This window comes from Pocillopora damicornis, chromosome 6, assembly GCF_964200805.1.
Source record: "Pocillopora damicornis chromosome 6, jaPocDami1.2, whole genome shotgun sequence".
Taxonomy (NCBI): Eukaryota; Metazoa; Cnidaria; class Anthozoa; order Scleractinia; family Pocilloporidae; genus Pocillopora; species Pocillopora damicornis.
This window is the reverse complement of record NC_142675.1, coordinates 21,251,037-21,276,100: the sequence shown is the minus strand read 5'-3', so window position 1 is coordinate 21,276,100 and position 25,064 is coordinate 21,251,037. Positions and strand designations below refer to the sequence as shown.

General features: G+C 38.7%; 2 protein-coding genes and 1 pseudogene across 2 annotated transcripts; 2 read left to right on the top strand and 1 right to left on the bottom strand.

The window, feature by feature from the left end:
- Window positions 1-410: 410 nt before the first annotated feature.
- Window positions 411-1,855, bottom strand: LOC149044394 (putative skeletal organic matrix protein 5 pseudogene; annotated as a pseudogene).
- An 8,354-nt stretch (window positions 1,856-10,209) lies between these two features.
- Window positions 10,210-12,539, top strand: LOC149044393 (putative skeletal organic matrix protein 5). Its single transcript, XM_089210736.1, has 2 exons — window positions 10,210-10,272; window positions 10,598-12,539. Exons 1-2 carry the CDS (start codon window positions 10,210-10,212, stop codon window positions 11,114-11,116), a joined length of 582 nt encoding a protein of 193 aa, XP_089066862.1. The 3' UTR covers window positions 11,117-12,539.
- Window positions 12,540-17,133: 4,594 nt separating this feature from the next.
- On the top strand, window positions 17,134-22,431 carry LOC149044392 (uncharacterized). The gene is made up of 6 exons (XM_089210735.1): window positions 17,134-17,206; window positions 19,335-19,633; window positions 20,328-20,442; window positions 21,047-21,083; window positions 21,459-21,585; window positions 21,913-22,431. Exons 1-6 carry the CDS (start codon window positions 17,134-17,136, stop codon window positions 22,429-22,431), a joined length of 1,170 nt encoding a protein of 389 aa, XP_089066861.1.
- Window positions 22,432-25,064: the final 2,633 nt, after the last annotated feature.

The window sequence follows — 25,064 nt, the reverse complement described above, 5'->3', positions numbered from 1 at the left end:
ACGCATTTTTTGTACAGACCTTGTGTTAGGTATGCTAAAATCTTTACAACTAATTTTATACTTGAATTAAGGGATAGTTCGCAAATCTTAATAACTAATAATAACTGATAATAATTATTAGTAGTAACTACGATTAGTAATAATTAAGCAATAGAACACACTGTCTATCAGTTTACCGGCTTAATAACTCATGTGGGATTTTGGAGGAGGAAGAGAAGTTTGTAAATCACGAGCCGTAAGTAGCAATCTATAATCTGCTTAGCAAGTTCTCACTCTGGCGTTTGAGGGGAGAAGGGGGAGGCGAATGATAAATGAAAAAGGGCTCTTTTCAGTACCCCACCTCCCATTCCTCATTGTAAGTGAGTTTTCTAACGTAATACATGGATTGAAAGACTTTACTGCACTAAAATTTATCCCATAGCTTTGATGTTTTTGTCACCATTATCTGGCGAAAGAGCTGCTACGTTTCCGCACGTATTGGAACCTCCTCTAGTACCAAACCCAATTCTGGAGTTACAAGAGAGACAATCGTTTTGCTGGTTAGCTACATAGCCAATTCTTGCAATACCTACAGCATTAAAGCCCTCCTTATTACAGTTCAGTTGCAAAGAGCCCTGCGCACCAATCAACTTCTTCCACTCGTTACGACCCAGGGAAGTAGCGCAGTATGTCCCATCAGCAATCAGTGAGTGCAGAGAGTTGGCTTGCTTGTTAAAGACAATAAACCTGGGCTGTCCACTTATCTTCATACCGAGACAGATCTTGGAGAAAGGTGTGTTCCAATAGGTCGGTAACTTGGTCTCTCGTGAGTCAAACCCAGTCCTCCCGCCGGGGATGTTGTATTGGTTTTTATCACTCCAGTAGTGAGAGTCATAGTGAAACGTTGCCTAAAAAGAATTAAGAGGATTTAATTTATCCTTAAATTTAAATAACACGATGCATCACCAAAGGAAGGACCCTCGTGAAATCAGTAATACAGTTAGTGTACAAGCCATCAATCTATACCTTACTTGTAGGCGGGTTAATTAGAAATTTGTCGCGTTTTTAGATATTAGGTATTGTAGCACTTATGCGGTAGAATTTCCGCAAGCAGGGGCCGCGAGAAGAATATGGTTGCTAAGAGATTTAAGTTAAGATTAAGTTGCTAAGAGATTCTCTCGTAGTTTCGACGCTACCGAAAATGAAAATGAAAAAGGCCATGTGTAACTTCAAAACACGACTTGAAGCACGTGGTTACCCAAAAAGCCTAATTGAAAAAACGTTATCTGAGGTCTCGTTTGCCGCAAGGCAGTCGACACTTAAAAAACAACCCAAAAAAACTACAGGCAAAATATTGCCTTTTGTGACAGCATACCACCCAGGGGTTAAAAATTTAAAACAAATACTGATGCAAGAATGGAACCTCATCCAAAATCAGCCACTGCTGAAAACAATTTACAAAACGCCTCCGATTATATCATACAAAAGAGGTAAATCGCTCAAAGACATACTCGTCAGAGCGAAGCTTTAATTAAAGGCTTTTGCGTCGCAAACGTAAAACCACACAGGGGAGTCTGTGTAGGCCTGTCTATGACCTTTTCAATCTGTGATATTTTCCAGGCAGGCCCTGCCTGCGTGACATCACACTCTGTACAATTGTACAATATTCCAAGTACAAAACCGCATCATTTCCGGCACATAGCACTTTTATTACAGACCCAGAACAACAAGTTGGTTCTACATACAGTACAAAGATAGATAAAATACAAAAAAGCGACATTAAAACGCCTTTGCGGCGTAAAATGCGAAAAAAAAGCCTCACAAAGAAACACACCTCTGAGCTTTGAAAAAGCGCGGATCGAAAATACCAACACATGATTGGTTACTCTCTTTCCAAAGAGAACCAATGAAAACGGAACACCGTTGATCCTAACCGCAGGTAACCCAAGTATAAAAGGATGTTTTTCCACCCTTTTTGGCGGGATTGGAATTGAGAATTTCTCTGCCTGTCCCTGATTAACACAGCCTGACTTAACAAAGCAGCTGAAGAGATTCTTTAAGAACCGAAACCGCCGGTCCTGCTAGACGATATACTTCACTTTCAGTTTTACCTGAAAAAGATGTCAGCTTTTGAAACACCATTGCGGCCACCAAAAACGCCAGACTACCGTCCAAATCTGGACGAGGAGATGGAATTAACGTACACTGATCCGAACCTAGAATCGGACCCAGAGGATAGCCCTCCAGCATTACAACTCGAGCCAAGGCATAAAGCTGAATTAGCCAAACAACGCGGCAACGAAGGTCTACGCCTTCAAAAAGAAAGCCGTCAAAAAGAAAACCTTCCGAGGAATAGCCGCTCCACGCGGCAGCCAAGGAAGAGGAAACATGAAGACACCATCAGCGCTATCCAGTTCAAGAAGCAAAAAACTGAAACCTCCATTTTAAAACTGGAGAGACACTTACAACAAAAGACTTGCCCTAAGTCGCTTCAATACAAGGCGAAGGCAAACGTCACGCCTGACGAAACCTTTCGACAGGAAATAAGCGCTATTAAACGTCACGCCGAAGAACAATACGTTAGCGCCCTAGTGCGCTTCCATCAGCGTAGACTTGTTAGTCACAAGAACAAACTTGAAAAAGCTAATATTGCCAAGTCTCGATCACAATACCATGTAAATACACGTGAAAGATCACGTTCGCCCTTGAGGAACACTGTAAATACTGATGCCGACAGGATAGACAAAATAGAAAATTAGCTTTCAGAGCTGAAAGATCTTATATGTACACGCTTTCAGAGTGATAATAAACATGTTGAAAAGTACAACAGTGTCACCTCTGAAAAATCATTCGCCAAACCCACTGCAGCAAAAAGGCTATCCAAGAATAATAAACGCAAAAAGCGTAGAAAAAATACATTACACAAGCGAGTGACTACAGAAAGGGACAGAATACCGATTTTCTACACTTTAACAAAAATCTACAAACCTTTGCCAGTGGGTAGACCGAGTGTCAAATGATACTATTTTAGTATCAATGGATGTAACAAGCTTGTACACAAACATCCCACAAGAAGAGGGTATCACAATAGTATGCCAAGCATACGAAAAATACTACAATAACAGCCCTCCCATTCCGTCCCACTACTTAAAACAAATGCTCGGGCTTATACTGAGAGAAAATTCGTTCCAGTTCAACGGTGTAAACCATCTCCAATGTTTTGGAACTGCCATGGGAACACAAATGGCGGTTGCTTTCGCCAATCTCTTTATGGCAGAAATTTAAACAAAACTGCTTCACCAAAGCAGTATCAAGCCGAGAGTATGGAAGCGTTACATTGACGACGTTTTCTCCCTGTGGGATGTTCGTAAACAAGACATTGATCTATTCATAGAACAAGCTAACACGTTCCATCCAACTATCAAGTTCATGGCTGAAATCTCAGAGACTGAAATCACATTCTTAGACACGGTTGTCTACAAAGGTGAAAGATTCCAAAACGAAGCTATCCTCGACGTCAAAACTCACTACAAACCGACCGAGACCTTTCAATATACACACTATTCATCTTGCCACCCGCCAGGTGTTAAGAAAGGCTTTATTAAAGGAAGAAGCTATCAGACTTCCAAGAACAAACTCCTCGGAAAGAAATTTCCAGGAGGCCATGTGTAACTTCAAAACACGACTTGAAGCACGTGGTTACCCAAAAAGCCTAATTGAAAAAAATGTTGTCTGAGGTCTCGTTTGCCGCAAGGCAGTCGACACTTAAAAAACAAACCAAAAAAACTACAGGCAAAATATTGCCTTTTGTGACAGCATACCACCCAGGGGTTAAAAATTTAAAACAAATACTGATGCAAGAATGGAACCTCATTCAAAATACCACTTAAGAGCTTCATGCATTTTACCTATTTTAGGGCGATTTCCATGGTGAAAAACAAGAAAAACCTTTGGGGGGGGTTGGTCTATTTCCCCTCGGAAATAACCAAAACAGAAACCAGTTTGCCTGTTTGAGTTTTGTGGTAGACCCTTTAAATTTTGACAACTCAAAATAAGGGACTTTTATATTCTCTTGAACTTGAGCTTGAGGAAATTCAACTCGCACGACGATAAACTAATAGACTGCTCTCGCAAGAAACGCCACAGATAATTTTCAATGCAAATTCTAGATGTCGATCTCTTTATTTACAAGCCACGAATGAATCTAAAACCAGTTTTTTTTGTTTTCGAAAGAAGCTTTCTGGGTAATTTTGGGTCTATTTCAGCCCGGATGGCAAATGATAAGTAGGTCGAAAAGCTTGTATTAGGACTGAATTTGTTTATCGTGAGATTTTTTTTGAATCAGCTCTACTCATCAAGTTCTTCAACACATTTTAATTAAAAGACATCACTTGTGCTCATGAATCACGAAACGCATCCGCGTTCATTAGATGTCCTAAGTTTTGGGTTGTGAAAATGCAACGGATGGCTCAAAAAGTATATATTGTAGTATATAAAAGATATTGTATGATCACTGACACGGTACGTTTATTTCGAAGTTCTCTTAGTAAATTTTTGAGTTAACAGGTGAATAGGAACCCATTATCACAACCTATTAAAAATTTATACTAAAAGACTATCTTTGAAAGTTTTTTTGGTTTAAATCTTTAATGTTATGTCTAGGTTTTCAACACCTAATATACTTCTTCATAACGCACTTGTGCCATTTCTGTTTCTTTTGTCATAGCGCAGAATTTCACGAAAACCTTCTGATTTTCCTTCATGCCAAGTCATCTGTACTGTCGATTGATTTTTCGTTGGCAAGTTTTTTCTTGAAATAGCAACTTCCCTCACAACAAAACTGGCCTTGATGTACTCGAATTTTTTTTCCACTGACACTGCAGTCGCAAACTTGTCCCCGGGAAAACTTCTCAAGTTACACTTCCTTTATTATTAGTAACTCTTTCCTCGTACTCCTAATGGCCACTTAAAAGATCTAACTCGCAGTATTATCATTTTTCTAGGGAATTATGCCATTAAGAGAAAGGGAGCTAGGAAACGATTTTTTTTCTGTTAAAGCTAAAATGTCACGGCTGAATTACGGAGAAATGTTTGACAGACGGTGCGCAAAGTTGATTTTCAGATTTCAGGCGAACGATTTAGAACGGCGTACGTTTAATACAACGTTTTCCACGATTGCAATACTGGTAACATGAAAATTTTTTCAGGCCATGTGATTTCGCTCGTTCTGCAGCATCCATGGTTTCAAAGCTTTTAGTTTTAGCTTAGCGTTTCACGTGAGGCCTGTTTTTTCATACGGAATATTGGGAATTTATTCCAATTATAAAACAAAGACTTGTTTATCTGGACGACTCGGGTTGCCCTTAGTAACAAACTCAAACTAGCGGGTGTTACTGCAAGCTTATATAGATGTAAGTGAATGCCCATTGCGCAATCAGCTCATCAGAAACTATTTAGAAAATGATGCCTCTTTGGAGTTATGGGAAAGGTAAAGCGGAAATTGGGTCATAGGATTTTAAAACTAAAACAACTTAAAAACCTGATTTTCGACTCGTATTCCCATCCCTCTCATAAAACGAATCATAGCACTGAGGCATCCATTGTTGCAAAAACAAAGGAATGTGCTGGTTTGTGCGTCAACAACTTAGGAGCAGCTGGAATCGCTCAAAGTCTATTGGTTATAGTCAACATCTCAGTCGCTTACAAGTCAGTTGCATCAGAGGCAAGGCTAAAGATCTCACATCAGCGACGAGATCTCCTCTCAACATGTTTTTTGGTCTTCTTTATCCCCTTCTATTTGAACTCTCTGCTCTAACTCCAGATCCAGCCTTTCCACAAGGTTTGTTAGACGCGTTTACTAATGCGTATCTCTTTTTGTTTTCAGTGTTAGAACATTGATGTTGGTAATATTCAGTTATTTATAGTAACTCAACTAAGAATCTGGATATAAGTCAGATGTTCTCAGAATTCGATCAGTCTTTGTTTTTTGTTATAGTTTCACTTGGCTAGTGATGGGCGTTAAATGGTCTAAGGAAACTTGTTTTAACAATTTGCATTATAACTTATAATTTGGGACGCTGTTGAATGGCACAAAGTTTAGTTAACTTCCTTTCATATATATCTGCTGTTATAAAGTTGCATAGTTCGAGTCAATCTGTTGCCCTCCAACGTTCAGCTTTTCAACTTGATCAAATGCAATTAACATTCCATCACTCTATATCGAAAAAGGTTTTTCAAGAGTAAGCTTAGTCATTGATTGAAAAAGCCTTTATTCAGCTTCAATTTAAATTCTAAATGTAGCCAAAAAAACAGCTACAATCCTTTAAACCTGGATAAAATTACATAGGTTTACCACAGGCTTTCGACCTTGCCATGCTCAAAATAATTTATCAAAGACTTCCAAAATTGGGTTCGCAGAAACATTCCATTCCTATGTCTGTCAGATCATTGATTGATGTTCTTCATTTTTCCGAAGAAAGCTTGGAAGCAGTTTGTTATAGTTCAATAATTAATACTGAGGAACACAAACGAATGATAACATTACAACACCGAAGAGCTAGAAATGTTTACGATCTAAAGGTTTGTGACTTTAATTGCAAAATATTATTCTAAAATGTTACCTCAGTGAATAAATATATTAAAGTCACTCAAAATGCGTGTATATTTATGGTAAATGACACGGCAGATGTTGATAACTGAAAAGGTAAGACAATACAACTTTATGTTTGAGAGGTTCCTGAACAATATATTGAATAAATTAAAATCGAAATGGCTTGTTGAAATGGCTGCGAAAAATCTATCTGCGACATGATCGTTTTAAGTGTTCAACGAAGCGAATTTCTCTTTTTTTTACCAAACTTAATTTTTTACATGTTATCCGTCTTTATCTTGCAAATTATCGCCTGAATTTACCCAAGTTGATCTAGGGCCTCCTGGGCTGAGGACCAAACAGAGTTTGGCGACAACAGAGGAGGAACATTGTTAATCAAATTTGGCGGAGGTCAAGGGACCCAAGATGTTAAAACAGCTTCAAGTTGTTGACAAAATAATATCTGTTTTGCTTCCAATTGCCAAAATTTATGAATTCTAAAATCAAGAAAGGTATCATAGTAACAGTGTCGCAAGATTTCTTTAACTTTTCAGGTACTTGGAATGGATAGCTGCTGAATAAAAACGAGGGAGCTGACAAAATTTACCTCCAGTTAGAACAAAAAATTTATGGGGAAGTTATAATTATTTATTAAAGGCTGTTTACCTTGGTCTTGTATGATCTAAAAGCGCGTTTCGGCCTCTAATCAAACGTCACCTATTGTAAATGCTCAGAATGTTTTTAAATATCTTCATATTTTACTAGAGGGCTAAATATCGTGTAAAACATTTAAAATATCTAATTGGTTTAATCAGCTGATAACCATGACAACAAATCTGGCATAGAACTGAGCATCGTCCGGAAAACAAAGCGAGAGAAAAAATGCACGGATCACCCTACATAGCTCTCGATACTTCAAAATATCACTCGATTTTATAAATATCTTATGCTTTCCACCATTCTCAGTTACCTCTTAGATGTACTCTACAACATCCTAATATGGCAAGAGTTAAAAATTTGGTTTAGTTGTAGAGAGGCAGGGGTCACCCCGAAATTATTGAAAAGAGCTGCGAGGGAAGGGGAGGAGATGAATGAGAAGGACGAAGGCTGATACTGATCGGCCTTGAAACCATTCTTGAAAAGGTTTTTTCTTTTTTTAGGGTATGCCTCAAACGTTGCAATTTAATGAAGCTGATTTACTACTGACCATAGCAAAATGGTTTTTTATCTCCCTACATTGCAGATTTTGCTAAATGAATGTTCATAAGATCTAGAGTCCCATAGTTATGATAGACATCAATTATTTTGAGTGGTATGGGGGAGGGGGGGTAGTGTTTTATGGGCCACTTTATCCATTCTTGTTACCAGCAAGTCCTTTCCTCCCCGCTCCCTCCTGTGAGTAGTGCCATCATGTCCATGTCCTTTTATTACTGAACTGTTCTTCTTTCCTGTTACAGAATCAAACGCTGTGTATCGCGAGGGCAACCTTGCCTCCTCCACAAGAACCTTCCTGAGACGTACATTCATTAAACACGAGTTTCAATACTTGAATGTGCTGCTTGTTGGAACAATGGCAGTGTCTGATGTGTTTGATTGCACGTTAGAATGTCTTAGCAATCCGTTCTGTTTTTCTGTAAACCTGGCCGCCTTCAAAGAAGCCCATGGAAAACTTTGGTGCGAATTGTTGTCATCTGATAAGTTCAGAAACTCCACAGAGTACAAAGGGAATAAAAGTTCGCATCATTTTGCCATTGAGGTAGGAAGCATTTCTTAATTTAGACAAATAAACGTGTTAAGAGTTTGACAGCTTTGTCAAGATCGTAGAGAGAGGGCAGTCAGGTTAAAGCTACTGCAAATGGTGTCGGTCTGTTGTCGTATTCATTGTGGTGACAACCGTATTTCCGTGGCATGTTGTAAAGTATGCAAACACTTTCTCGTGCCGCGCACTATCTTACTTACCACCTTCTGTTTCCCAGGCACGTCAGCAGACTAAGAAAATACATGTGACTCGGTTGAAAAGTTTAGTCAAGATACCAGATTCTGTTTATTTAAAGAATGGATCGTTGTTTAAATCGTCAGTATTTGGTCGGCCTCTAGTCAATTTTTGTTTTAAAACTGTAAAATGTTTTTATCGACAGACTTCTGCAGTTACTGCGAACGTTCGAAATAGTTAGAAAACCTTCCCAGACTCATAGATCCCGACCGCTTAGATATAAATTATATTTTTAAACCTCATCAAGCCACTTTCTCAAAAACCAACACAGGAAGTAAACTCAGCCAAAATCTTACTACTGTAGATGAAAATAAAAATAAATAAATAAATAATTACAAAAAGCTTAGATGCTATCATGTGAGGTCTATTCGATGAAAAATTTATACTAAAACAAATCCGGACTGGATTGACGGAATAACGCAGATTGGCAGATTCATGTATTCCCTATTCAAAGTACATGAACCATTTTCCTACTTTGTTTCTTGACAGTCACCTTGCTCTTCGTCACCTTGTCAACACGAGGCTACCTGTGTCACGTACTACAGAGATGGTTCATTCGGGTGCCGCTGTGCAAAAGGCTTCATAGGAGAATATTGTGAAAAAGGTGAACAGTTTGGCATGGCATTAAATACTATAATTCTCAAGTGACTGATATAAATATTTTTACTTAACTTTGCGGCTCGAAAATGTTCTAAAATAGCTAGCGAAAAAGATAACTAAAAAATATTTAATGCAAAGCATAAAGATGTTGAATCTCTCGATGCTCAAGTTAATTAAGCATCTGACGGAGAAATCGAAAGGTCTGAAGTGGAGAACTGAATATTTATTTTTGTTTTTACTAACTTCTCTTCGGAGACCAATTATCATTTACCACGGGGAAGGGGGGTGGAGGATTTGGAGGATCACATGATTTTCAGGGGGACTGAGGAGAGCGGATCATAACAATATTGCAGAGCCTTGACTGAGGGGGAGGGTTAATTTTATCGTGCCACAACCAAAATCCTCTGGCCTCCCCCCCCCCTCCCTCGGCAGTAAATTATAACTGGTACCAAAGTAATATTTAACATCTCTTATTGCTCAAAGATTTGTTCATAGCTTGATACAAGAATGTACAACGACTCTACTTTTGTGTCCCATACTGGACTGTGATGTAACAGAAATATTTTTTCTTTACATTTAGTTATTGGGTCCTGCAAAGAAGCTTACAACCTTCTCAAGTAAGTGATACCAAATTATTATCTTTTCGAGCATAAAATAAAGACAAAATTATCGAATATTTCGCCGGAAACCAATATGATCACGGGGTAATTTATTATTATCAACTGAGTTAATAACTTAAATTGGCTACCGTAAAGAGTTTCAAAGCTGACGTTTCGAGCAAATGACGAAGGGCTCTGACGAAAGGCTAACGCTCGAAATGTCAACTTTGAAACTCTTTACAGTGGCCTATTTACGTTATCAACTCAGTTGATAATAGTAAATTACCTTGTTATACTCTCCCACCGACGCAGCACCACAGTTTCTTTAGAAACTTACCTCCTCTAATAATATGATCATGAATGGATTTCTTTTCGTATCAAGCAGGTCAAACGCCAGTCAACTGGTTACATTAGACCTTGACTCTAAACCAATCACAGTCCTCTGTCAGATGGGGGATTTCGGATGCGGAGATGGAGGATGGACGCCTCTAATGAAGATTAAAGCCGACAAGGTAAGCCCCATAAGGCGGAATATTCTTAGCGGGGTTTTCTTGCGGGTGATGAAGCGCGAGCAAGAAATTTTCAGAGGCGTCGAAACTACGATAGAATCTCTTAACAACTCGTCCATATTCTTATCGCGGTCCCGCTTGCGGAAATTCCTCTGGCATGAGTGCTACAATACCCTAATATCTAAAACGCCTGCAAGGACCTGCAAGTAGGGTATAGATTGATGGCTTTTACGCGAACTGTGTTTCTGATTTTATGAGGGTCCTGCCTCGGTGATGCATCGTGTTATTTATGTTAAAGGATAAATTAAATCCTCTTAATTCTTTTCAGGCAACGTTTCACTATGACTCTCACTACTGGAGTGATAAAAACCAATACAACACTCTTGGCGGGAGGACTGGGTTTGACTCACAAGAGACCAAGTTACCGACCTATTGGAACACACCTTTCTCCAAGATCTGTCTCGGTATGAAGATTAGTGGACAGCTCAGGTTTATTGTCATTAACAAGCAGGCCAACTCTCTGTACTCTTTGATTGCTGATGGGACATACCGCGCTACTTCACTGGGTCGTGACGAGTGGAAGAAGTTGATTGGTGCGGATGGCTCTTTGCAACTGGGCTGTAATAAGGAGGGCTTCAATGCTGTAGGTACTGCAAGTGATCATTCTAAAGCAAGAGTTGGTTATATAGCTAACAATCAAAACGATTGTCGCTCTTGTGACTCCAGAATTGGGTTTGGTACCGGAGGATATCCTGATAACTCCATTACATGTGGAAACGTAGCAGCTTATTTCCCAGATAACGGTAACAGAAATATCAAAGCTATGGGATATATTTTGGTGCAGTAAACTCTTTCAATCCATGTATTACGTTAGAAAACTCACGAAGACTGGGGGAGGGGAGGTGGGGTACTGAAAAGAGCCCTTTTCCATCTATCCATCCCTCTCCTTTCTCCCCTCAAACGCCAAAGTGAGAACTTGCTAAGGAGACGATAGATTGCTTGCTGTTTAGTTCGGCTTCTAAATTGATTTTTTCCAATATGCGGCGGGTGCGAAGACCAGAAGAGACTTGAATTAGGACTTTACCTGCATATGTTCCAATTGTACAACTTTTTGAGCCCTCAGTTTTACGGAAATTCAGTCGACTGGTTACTAAAACTACTGTGATGTTTAAATCTTAAAAAGGAAGTAAAGCCAGGATAGCAACACGAGAACATTTTCAGGCACTCGTTAAACATTAACACTAATAGGCCTTTGCTGACCGAATCATATTGAGCTTTATCTGTTTTGCTTTCTGTATATTTCTTTGACAACCTTTGGCTCGTGATTTACAAACCTCTCTTCCTCCTCCAACATCCCACGTGAGTTATTAAGCTAGTAAACTGATAGAAAGTGTGGACTATTGTTTAATTATTGCTAATCATTATTACTAATAATAACTATTATCCATTATTATTAATCATTAAGATTTGTGAAGTAGCCTTTAATGCAAGTACGTAATCAGTTGTAAAGACGTTTTAGTATACCTAACACCAGGGCCAAGTTGTAAAAAGGGGGGATAGCGCTATCCAACAGATAAATCGCCATCCAGCGGATAAGTGATAGCAAACCGTATAGCGTTATCCACCAGATAGAGATTTATCCAGTGGATAGCGTTATCCTCTCTTCGAACAACCGAGGCCTGAACTGTACAAAGAAATACGTCCGACACAAGAACCTTATTATACTGCAATTTCTCCACAACCGCTAGAAAAAGTGCATATGATAATTTGATAACAATAGGTATAAAATGAATGAAAAACAATTAAGTCATTATTCACCACTTGGATGGTTTATTTGGATCCAACATAATGACCAGCTCCCAACTGGCTCGTTAGCTCAGTTGGTAGAGCGCTGCACCGGTGTCGCAGAGGTCATGGGTTCAAATCCCGTATAGGCCTGAATTTTTTTCAGGTCTTATTTCAACTAGTAGTGCAGTAGTGTTCATAGCTGCGAGGATCGTTTAAATTCGTTTCTTCACCGCAGTGAACAAATATGATTTTTCATATATTTGCAGTTATTAGGCAAAAGAATATTTGAATAACAATAAATTGAAAAGAGGGGCGCCGAGACATCATATTAGAAACGCTACAGTAAGAAAATACAACTAGAATCAAGATTTCTAATTCAAATTCATAATTATGTAAAAATTTTTGCAATTAGAAGAATTACAATATAGTGGAGTAATCTTAGAATTGAATTTTCATTGTGCCAAATACAAGAGTTCATCAAATACTTTAAATAAGATGATGTCTGCTCACAATAAAGGTTATAAATAATGAACACCGTATTTCCTCGACTAAGCGCCCACGCTCTTATAAGTGCCCTTCCCCGAATAAGTGCCTACTCCCTATTCATAATGTCAAAAAAGCGCCTCCCCCCAACCCCCCACCCTTTGAATAAGCGTCCACCTCTTCCCTCACTTTCTTAAGTGGTAGGAATACAAGGAAAAATTGTTTCTATTGACAAGTTTGAGTAAACAATGACCGCATTGATTTGCACGTCAGAAAGCTCGAAGCAGCTGCAAACATTTGTAAAATTATATTGGTTGAAATCAGCGCCTCGGAAATGTTCACAGGAAAATAAGATCTTGACTGCAGCTCGTCACTAATCGCATTTGAAACAAAGCTGGGATTCTTCCCTTGCTGACGAGAAGATTTGATTTCTATAAACATGTTTTTTGTTTTTTTCTATTCCGTTTTATTTCAATTTTCTGCTCTGATGTCAGACACAGCGGTTTCTCAAGGTTTGTTATTTGCATTTGCTACTTGTTTGATGTTAACATCGATCTGAATATTACTTTTCTCTGTTATCATTCGTTAACACTTGGGAAGTGTCATATTTTGGTACATGATTTCCGGGGTAAATTGACCCTCCCCCTCCCAAGGTTTCCTTTGGTTTTCACCAAAATAGGTATAATACATAAAATCTCTCAATGCGATGATTCTGAAGGTTTGCATGAATATTGCTAAATCCTTAATGACGGTCCGGATGAGGGGCGGAGGGGGGGTACACTTGTCGGTTAAAATTTGGGCCATTTATCAGTTCTCAGTTAGATTTTTGGGCCATTTGTCAGTTGTCAGTTAAAAGACTGTTATTAATTGACTTAGCGACTTAGTTATTACTTCCGACCCTATTTTTGGCTAAAAAGACACATAGAGCGTAAATTCTAAAATCAAGTCGACAATTGATACAATAAGAACTCCTCTTTTCTCAATTCTGAAATGAAATAATTCTAAGAACTTCCAAATGACTTTCAGTCTGTGTTTAAGGGGTGTCTTTTTCAATTAGGTTATTAAAAATCCAAGCAAAAATGGGCACGAATTGGCCTCCCGGATCAGAAACCGTAGTTAGGGTAATACCTTCATCCTCTCGGTCAGAAAAGTCATTTTCTGAGTCCGTGTCATATTCGTTTGCATATGTTCGCACCTCAGCAACTGCCACTTCAACGACGTAGTCGTCAGCAATGTGACACATGTCACATTCCTAACTTCCGAAATAGCTTGAACGGCTCCTTTGGCGCTGCTGAGCCCTACTGACTGATCTCCAGAGTTAAAATCGTTCCCTACTCCCGTCAACAAGTCCACTTTGGTGGAATCTTGCTTCTTCGTGTAGACGGCCGGTGGTAAAGCCCCTGCCTTGTCTTTGGCAGTTTCCTCCCGAACTGTCCTTTGCCTCAACGGAAGATACCTCGCCGCAAATTCTTTCACAGCACTTTCAGTCTCGGGGTTGATCTTTTCTGAAGGTAAGGGTGGCACAAAGTTCACATTTGCAAACTCCGTGCTGGTGTGAGGGACAGGATAGTAGGATTTTTCATGAGTAAAATACCTGGCTGCCCATTTTCTTACTCTCTTCAACGACTCCTCGCTAATTATTCCAAAGTCTTGGAAATACTGCAATGGGGTAAAGGTCTCGTGCTTGAAATGGGAAACTGCGTTTAGATTTTCCACGACTGTTGTGAGGAATGTGCAAATCAATGTCTTCGAGAAAACCGTTATCAATTGAAGCTATGCTGTGCAGGCAGCGCATTCTTCCTTCAAGTAAGACTTGAGTTTTATTAGACACAGTTCCTTCAGGGCCGTTGATTGCTTTGGTTTCCCTTACACCGTTGTTTCACCTCAGAAACGGTCTTTGTGATGTTGTCACATACGATACTTTGTCTACGGCATCTTGAAGAGACGTGTGTGCTTTTCCTATGCTTTGGGCTTTGATACCAAAACTGTGATAGATACTTCCAAGGACTTTTATGAACGACACAATACCACTGAGTCTCGATGCTAGTTTTATGCAACCTGTAGCAACATCCGATACGAATAGCGTCTTCTCCATAGAACAGATGCCATGAACTTGCGTAAAAGAACATGTTTCATCCGTTCCATCACTTGCTCCTTCCTGACCAGAGCACATCAAGGTTTTAACGTTTTTCTCAGAAGGACGGAAGAACTTTACCTTTCGATCTCCTGAGTCAGTGAACGCTATCCCGTCTTCAAATAATAAAAGTCTTCTGATTTCTTTACAAGACTCCGAGTTGTTCTGTAGAAGCAGGTCAACTTCTAAGCTTAAAGGGTTGTAAACGTAAAGGCCACCGTTTAGACCGACTGCATGCTGTAAAGAAAGCTCTTTGTGTGAGAACTTCCATAAATATGACATTCGAAATGCCAGTCGGGTAGGTAACGAGTTTGAACCGGCAAAGCCAACTCCACTGTAATGTAACATTACTTGAATAATTCCTTTCTGAGGATCGTCTGCACACAACAGAATGTTTTCACTTGCAGCACAGATAGAAGTTGGCTTTTCTAATGGAGGGCGAGCCTGGACAAGCTTCGAGTTTCCGAATTCAGCGGCTAAAGGTTTGTTATGTGTTTATTGTAAAGGAGGCTCATAGGATTTTTGCTCAAAGTTGGCGCGCACTAGCGTATTTGTTTTTGTAGAAAATGTTTATGTTCTCGCTTTTCTAGGTTACTAACATCAAAGGGGCGATGAGCAAGGTTCACAGTCTGGAAAAGTCGAAGTTGTTACACACGGGAACTTAAAAGTCAAAAAGCACGCGACAGGTCACTTTAAAATCTCCTTTCCTCTCACAGATTCCTTATTGTAAACTGTTCGATAATGCTAATAAATAATCAAATCATAGACTAATAAGTGTTTTGTTCCATACAAAAGCCATATTTGCTGATTTCAGCAACTCTCCAAAGTGATAAACGACAGAAGAAAGAAACGCTACGATTTTTCCATCAACATTTCGCCCACATACATCTCTCTAAACGTGAAATTTTCCATTCCTAACAAAACTCTCGAAAGTCGTTCACATTTTTTTGGCTTCCTTGATCAGTTACCTTGTATAAAGAGCCATAGAATGTAGGTTTATTTGCTTAAGTGACCACCAAGGACCTTAATTGCGTGGCAGGTGTAGCTAGGTGAACCTTGTCACAGTCGCAGATTTTAAAAGGCATCCCAGACAAAAATACGACAGTATCCAAAGATCTTTTTGATGCTTTTCAGAGATGAAATGATGTATTATAAAGGGGAATTAAAGCTATTGTTGTAACTGTCTGGCAAGGGGAGATAATCGACCTCAAAGTTATCAAATATTTGGATAAAGCGAAAAGTCTAAAAACTCAGTCATTTATTTGCCTCTGTTGATTGACAAGCTGGCAACCCAAATTGACTGATACTCAAGTCGTACATTCATTAAGGATGTACAATACGTATGCAAACCTTCAGAGTAATCAGGTAAATACATCGCATTGAGAGCTTCATGCATTTCACCTATTTGAGGCGATTTCCATGGTGAAAATCAAGAAAAACCTTGGGGGGGAGGGTGGGGGTTAATCTCTTGTTTTGGGGTATACCCTTTAAATTTTGACAACTAAAAGTAAGGGGACCTTTATTTTTTTCTTGATCTTGAGCTGAAGGAAATCTAAGCTAATAGACTGCTCTCGCAAGTCTTACAGAAACGCCACAGATAATTTCCAATGCAAATTCTAGATGTCGATCTCTTTATTTACAAGGCACGGATGAATCTAAAACCGATTTTTTTTGTTTTCGAAATAAGCTTTCTAGGTAATTTTGGGACTATTTCAGGCTGGATGGCAAATGATAAGTAGTTTTGTCGAAAAGCTTGTATTAGAACCGAATTTGTTTATCATGAAAATTTTGTTGAGTCAACTCTACACATCAAGTCCTTCGAGACATTTTAATTTAAAGACATCACTTGGGCTCATGAATCACGAAACACACTCGCGTTCATTAGATATCCTAATTTTTGGGTTATGGAAATGTAACAGATGATTAAAAAGTTTAAAGTGATAACCATATTCTGTGATCACGGACACGGTACGTTTATTTTAAAGTTCTCTTGGTAAATTATTGAGTTAACACGAAAATAGGAACCCATCATCACAACCTATTAAAAATTAAAAAAGCGCAGAGATTCACGAAAACCTTCTGATTTTCCTTCTTGCCAAGTCATTTGCACTGTCAATTGATTTTTCGTTGGCAGTTTTTCTTGAAATAGCAACTTCCCTAACAACAAAACTGGTCTTGATGTACTCGAATTATTTTTCCATTGACACTGCAGTCGCAAACTTGTCAACGGGAAAACTTATCAAGTTACACTTCCTTTATTATAAGTAACTCTTTTCTCGCACACTGAGACATCCATTGTTGCAAAAACAAAGAAAGTGCTGGTTTGTACGTCAGAAAATAGGGAGCAGCTGGATACGCTCAAATTCTATTGGTTGTGGTCAACATTTCATTTTTTCAAAAGTCAGTTGCATCGAGGCAAGGCTAAATATCTCACATCAGCGACGAGATCTCCTCTCAACATGTTTTTTGGTCTTTTTTATCCCCTCCTATTTGAACTTTCTGCTCTAATTCCAGATCCAGCCTTTTCACAAGGTTTGTTAGACGCGTTCATTAATGCGTATCTCTTTTTGTTTTCAGTGTTAGAACATTGATGTTGGTAATACACATTTATTCATAGTAATTGAACTTCGAATCTGGATAGAAGTCCGATTTTCCCTGAATTCTATCAGTCTTTGTTTTTTGTTATATTTTCACTTGGCTAGTGATGGGCGTTGAATGCTCTACAGAAACTTTTTTTGACAATTTACTTGATAACTTATAAGCTAGGAAGCTATTAAATGGCACAATATCAGCGTTTAGTTAACTTCCTTCATATGCATCTTCTGATAGGAAGTTGCAAAGTTGAAGTCAATCTGTTGCCCTCTAACGTCCAGCACTTCAACTTGGTCAAATGCGACTAACGCTCCATCACTCCACATTGAAAAATTTTTTCAGGACTAAGCTAAGTCATTGATTGAAAAAGCCTTTATTGGACTTCAGTTTAAATAAAGGCAAAAAAACAACTACACTCCTGTAAACCTGGATAAAATTACGTAGCTCAACTACAGGCTTTCGACCTTACCATGCTTTTGCTCAAAATAAGTTATAAAAGACTTCCAAAATTGGGTTCGCAGAAACTTTCGCTTCCATTGTCTATCAGATCATTGATTGATGTTCTTCTTTTTTCTGAAGGAAAGTTTGAAAGCAATATGTCATAGTAAGGTAATTAATACTGAGGAACACAAACGAATGATAACATTACAGCACCGAATAGATAGAAATGTTTAGAATTTATAGATTTGTGACTTTATATGCAAAATGTATTTTGAAATGTTACCTCAGTAAATAAATATATTTAAGTCACTCAAAATGCGCGTATATTTATGGAAAATGACATGGCAGATGTTGATAACTGAGAAGGTAAGTCATTACATATTTATGGTTGAGAGGTTCCTGGACAAATATTGAATAAATTAAAATCGAAATGGTTTGTTGAAATGACTGCGAAAAATCTATCTGATATGATCTTAAAGGTGTTGAACGAAGTGAATTTCTCTTTTTTACCAAAATAAATTTTTCATATGTTATCCTTCTTTATCTTGCAAAATATCGCCTGATTTTATCCAACTTGTTCGAGGGCCTCCTGGGCTGAGCACCAAACAAAGTTTGGCGACAACAGTGAAGGAAAATTGTTAATCAAATTTGGCAAAAGTCAAGTGACCCAAGATGTTAAGATAGCTACAAGCTATTGAAAATAATGACTGTTTTGCTTCCAATTCGCAAAATTTATGAATTCTAAAATCAAGAAAGGTACCATAATAACAGTGTCGCAAGATTTCTCCAACCTTTCAGGTACTTGGAATGGATAGCTGCTAAATAAAAACGAGGGAGCTGACAATTAATTAGAACTTAAAATTCATGGGGAAGTTAAAATTATTTATTAAAGACTGTTTACTTTGGTCTCGTATGATCTAGAAGCACGTTTCGGCCTCTAATCAAACGTCACATACCTTTCGTTCCGTAAATGCTCAGAATGTTTTAAATATCTTAATATTTTACTAGAGGGTAAATATCGTCTAAAACACTTAAAATATCTCATTGGTTTAATCAGCTGATAACCATGACAACAATTCCGGCATAGAACTGAGCACTGTCCCGAAAACAAAGCGAGAGAAAAACGATCACTCGATTTTATAAATATCTTATGCTTTTCACCATTTTCAGTTACCTCTTCGATGTACCCTACAACATCCTAATAGGGCACGGGTAAAAATTTTGTTTTAGTCGTAGAGAGGCAGGGGTCACCCTGAAATTATCGAAAAGAGCTGCGAGGGAAGGGGAGGAGATGAACGAGAAGGAGGAAGGCTGATACTGATCGGCCTTGAAACCATTCTTGAAAAGTTTTAATTTTTAGGGTATGCCTAAATGAAGCTGATTCACTACTGAACATAGCAAAATGGTCATTAGCGGATTTCGCTAAATGAATGTTCATAAGATCTAGAGTCCCACAGTTATGATATACATTAATTATTTTGAGCGGTATGGGGGAGGGGGGGGGGTTATGTTCTATAGGCCAATTCATCCATTCTTGTAACCAGCCAGTCCCTTCCTCGCCACTCCCTCCTGTGAGTGATGCCATCATGTCCTTTTATTACTGGACTGTTCTTCTTTCCTGTTACAGAATCAAACCCTGTGTATCGGGAGGGCAACCTCGCCTCCTCCACAAGAACCTTCCTGAAGCGAACATTCAGTAAACACGAGTTTCATCACTTGAATGTGTCCCTTGTTGGAACAGTGGCAGTTTCTGATGTGTTTGACTGCACGTTAGAATGTCTCAGCAATCCGTTCTGTTTTTCTGTAAACCTGGCCGCCTTCAAAGGAGCACATGGAAAACTTTGGTGTGAATTTTTGTCATCTGATAAGTTCAGAAACTCCACAGAGTATAAAGGGAATAAAAGTTCGCATCATTTTGCCATTGAGGTAGGAAACACTCTTAATTTTGACAAATAAACGTGTTAAAAGTTTGACAGCTTTGTCGAGGTCGTTAAGAGAAGGCAGTCAGGTTAAAGCCTTTGCAAATGGTGTTGGTCTGTTGTCGTATTCATTGTGGTGACAACCGTATTTCTATGGCATGTTGTAAAGCATGCAGACACTTCCTCGTGCCGCGCACTTTCTGTTTCCCAGGCACTTTGGCAGACAAAGAAAATACATGTGACTCGGTTGAAAATTTTAGTCAATTTACCAGATTCTGTTTATTTAATTAAAGAATGGATCGTTGTTTAAATCGTCAGTAATTGGTCAGCCTTTAGTCAATTTTTGTTTTAAAATGTTTCATCGACAGACTGCTTCAGTTTCTGCGAACGTTCGAAACAGTTAGAAAACCTTTCCAGACTCATAGATCCCGACGGCTTCGCAATATATTTTTTATGTCATAAAGCCACACTCTAAAATACCAGCAAAGGAAGTAAACTCAGCAAAAATCTTAATATTGGAAATGAAAATTTAAACAAATAAACAAATAAAAAAGCCTAGATGCTATCATATGAGGTTTATACCATGAAAAAATTATACTAAAACAAATCCGGACCGGATTGACGGAATAACGCGGATTGGCAGATTCATGTACCTCCTATTCAAAGAACATGGAACATTTTCCTACTTTGTTTCTCTACAGTCACCTTGCTCTTCGTCACCTTATCAACACGAAGCTACGTGTGTCACAAACTATAGAGATGGCTCGTTCGGATGCCGCTGTGCAAAAGGCTTCAAAGGAGAATATTGTGAAAAAGGTGAAAAGTTTGGCATGGCGTTACATACTATAATTCACAAGTGACTGCTATAAATTTTTTACTTAACCTTGCGGCTCGAAAATGTTCTAAAATAGGTAGCGAAAATATATAACAAAAAAAATATTAAATGCAATGCATGAAGATGTTGAATCTCTAGATGCTCAAGTTAATTAAGCATCTGACGGAGAAATCGAAAGGTCTGAGGTGGGGAACTGAATATTTATTTTTGTTTTTACTAAACTCTCCTCAGGCACCAATTATTATTTTTTATCACGGGGGAAGGGGAGTGGAGGATTTGGAGGATCACATGATTTTCAGGGGGACTGAGGAGAGCGGATACATGAGAATATTGCAGAGCCTTGACTGAGGGGGGGTTACTTTTATCGTGCCACAACCAAAATCCTCTGACCTCCCCCCCCCCATCCCTCGGCAGTAAATTATAACTGGTACCAAAGTAATATTTATCATCTCTTACTGCTCAAAGATTTTACTAATAGATTGATACAAAAATGTACAACGACTCTACTTTTGTGTCCCCTACTGGACTGTGATGGAGCCTAAATATCTCAAACACCTAACTTTTATTTTTTTTCTTTACATTAAGGTATTGGGTCCTGCAAAGAAGCTTACAACCTTTTCAAGTAAATGATACCAAATGATTATCTTTTCGGGCATAAAATAAAGACCAAATTACCGAATAGCTTCGACGTTAAGAGAAGATTGTTCGCCGGAAACGGGGTAATTTATTATTATCAACTGAGTTAATAACGTAAATTGGCTACCGTAAAGAGTTTCAAAGCTGACGTTTCGAGCAATTGACGACGGGCTCTGACGTAGGGCTAACGCTCGAAACGTCAGCTTTGAAACTCTTTACGGTGGCCTATTTACGTTATCAACTCAGTTGATAATAGTAAATTACCCTGTTATACTCTCCCACCGACCCAGCACCACAGTTTCTTTAGAAACTTACCCCCTCCAATAATATGATCAAGAATGGATTTTTTCGTATCAAGCAGGTCAAACGCCAGTCAACTGGTACCACTGGACCTTGACTCTAAACCAATCACAGTCCTCTGTCAGATGGGGGATTTTGGATGCGGAGATGGAGGATGGACGCCTCTAATGAAGATTGACGGCAGCAAGGTAAGCCTCATATGGCGGAATATTCTTGGCGGGGTTTTCTTGCGGGCGATGAAGCGCGAGCAAGAAAGTTTTAGAAGCGTAGAAACTACGATAGAATCTCTTAGCTACTTGCAAATATTCTTATCGCGGTCCCTGCTTGCGGAAATTCCTCTAGCATGAGTGCTACAATACCCTAATATCTAAAACGCCTGCAAGGACCTGCAAGTAGGGTATAGATTGATGGCTTGTACGCTAACTGTATTACTGATTTCATGAGGGTTCTTCCTTTGGTGATGCATCGTGTTATTTATGTTTAAGGATAAACTAAATCCTCTTAATTCTTTTTAGGCAACGTTTCGCTATGACTCTCACTACTGGAGTGATAAAAACCAACACAACATCCCCGGCGGGAGGACTGGGTTTGACTCACAAGAGACCAAGTTACCGACCTATTGGAACACACCTTTCTCCAAGATCTGTCTCGGTATGAAGATAAGTGAACAGCTCAGGTTTATTGTCATTAGCAAGCAGGCCAACTCTCTGTACTCTTTGATTGCTGATGGGACCTACCGCGCTACTTCACTGGGTCGTGACGAGTGGAAGAAGTTGATTGGTGCGGAGGGTTCTTTGCAACTGGGCTGTAACAAGGAGGGCTTCAATGCTGTAGGTACTGCAAATTATAGTTCTAAACCAAGAATTGGTTATATAGCTAACGATGCAAACCATTGTGGCTATTGTGACTCCAGAATTGGGTTTGGTACCGGAGGATCTCCTGATAACTCCAATACGTGTGGAAACGCAGCAGCTTATTCCCCAGATAACGGTAACAGAAATATCAAAGCTATGGGATATATTTTGGTGCAGTAAACTCTTTCAATCCATGTATTACGTTAGAAAACTCACGAAGACTGGGGAAGGGGAGGTGGGGTACTGAAAAGAGCCCTTTTCCATCTATCCATCCCTCTTCTTTCTCCCTCAAACGCCAAAGTGAGAACTTGCTAAGGAGACGATAGATTTCTTGTTGTTTAGTTCGGCCTCTAAATTGCTTTTTTTCCAATATGCGGCGAGTGTGAAGACGAGAAGAGACTTGAATAAGAACTTTATCCGCATGGGTTCCGTTTGTACAACTTTGAGCCCTAAGTTTTATGGAATTCAGTTGACTGGTTGCTAAAACTACTGTGATGTTTAAATCTTAAAAATAAGCAAAGCCAGGATAACAACACGAGAACATTTTCAGGCACTCACTAAACATTACCACTAATAGGCCTTTGCTGACCATGCCAAAAGCCACCTTTTGGTGTCGGCAAAACTGATAAGCATTGTAAAATTAACAAAAAATGGAATTATTCCTTCAAGTTTAGGTCACCCTTGATGCCAACTTCAGTCGTTACTTTTTGATGCTATTTTATTATTATTATTATTATTATTATTATTTTTTATTTTTTGAGCTCAGAATTAGTTGTAGCTCTACATAGATTTAGAAACATCCTTTATATATACGTACTTATGAGTGAGATTATATACCCTCAATTGAAATGGTTTTGTCAAAGAAAAAAAGCAGAAATGATTAAAGGAAAAATCCAAAGAGGAACTGTTTGGAGAAATCTAAATTCTAAGTATTCATGTTGGATACTGCGCATGTGTGAAAAATAAGTCAAAAGATAGGAGAGAACAAGTACCTCAACCTAACTCTCACATCAAAAAAAAGTTTCGTAACTGATCAAATTATATTGAGCTTTCTGTTTTGCTTTCTGCATATTTCTTTGACAACCTTTTTGCATTAAGTTGTTCTTGTATTCATGTCTATTCAACTTTATAAGATAACTGAGATACAATAGAACCTGTATTTAGCGGTCACCTTGTATTGAGCGGTCAGTTGTAAAAGTCCCAGAGTCACCGCAATGTCCATCTCTGTTAAGCGGTTACCTCTACTAAGTATTCAGAGTCAACCTACGCATCTAGTCTCAATAGCCTGTTTTTATCGTTCTACTCCTATATCGAACGGTCACTGAAAACACGACCACTTAAATAAAACTAAGAATAATCCTTCAAGTAATTTTTGATCCACGTTTCTCTCCCAAAATTAAAGTAATATTTTCGAGCGAGGTTCTGTACATCAAGTGGTCAATTACAGCATAAAGAGGGGTTGTTTATCGTTTTTGTAACATTCCTAAACTGTGAAACCTATATCAAGTGTCACCCGCCATTTACCATGGGCTTGATGCAGGTTCGACTGTACTACGAGCGCCCTGATTGGTCAAAAACCTGTAAACCCATTTGAAAAGTTTGTAAGTCATTCACCTTTGGTTCGTGATTTACAAACTTCTCTTCCTCCTTCAACATCCCACGTGAGTTATTACGCCGGTAGAAAGTGTGGTCTATTGTTTAATTATTATTACTAATAAAAACTATTATTAATTATTATTAATCATTATGATGTGCGAACTAGCCCTTAATGCAAGTATGTAATCACTTGTAAAGACTTTTACCATACCTAACACTAGGGCCCAGTTGTATAAAGGGTGGATAACGCTATCAAACTGATAAATCGCTATCCAGCGGATAAGTAACAGTAAACCGTATAGCGTTATCCACCGGATAGAGATTTATCCAGTGGATAGCGTTATCCGATCATCGAACAACCGAGGCCTGGTCTGTACAAAAAAATACGTCCGACACAAGAACCTTATTATACTGCAGTTTCTCCACAACAGCTAGAAAAAGTGCATATGATAATTTGATAACAATAGGTATAAAATGAATGAAAAACAAGTAAGTCATTATTCACCACTTGGATGGTTTATTTGGATCCAACATAATGACCAGCTCCCAGTTAGCTCCTTAGCTCAGTTCGTAGAGCGCTGCACCACTGTCGCAGAGGTCATGGGTTCAAATCCCGTACGGGCCTGAATTTTTTTCAGGTCTTATTTCAACCACTAGTGCAGTAGTGTTCATAGCTGCGAGGATCGTTTATATTCGTTTCTTCACCGCAGTGAACAAATATGATTTTTCATATATTTACAGTCATTAGGCAAAAGATAATTCGAATAAAAATAAATTAAAAAGAGGGGCGCCGAGACACCATATTAGAAACACCACAGTAAGACAATACGACTAGAATCAAGATTTCTAATTCAGATTCATAATTATGTAAAAATTTTTGCAATTAGAAGAATTACAATATAGTGGAGTAATCTTAGAATTGAATGTTCACTGTGCCAAATACAAGAGTTCATCAGATACTATAAATAAGATGATGTCTACTCGGAATAAAGGTTACAAATAATGAATACCGTACATCCTCGACTGAGAGACCACGCTCTAATAAGTGCCCTTCCCCGAATAAGTGCCTCCTCCCTCTTTCATAATGTCAAAAAAGCGTCCCCCCACCCTTTGAATAAGCGCCCACCTCTTCCCTCACTTTCTCAGTGGTAGGAATACAAGATAAAATTGTTTCTATTGACATGTTTGAGTGAACAATGACCGCATTGGTTTGCACG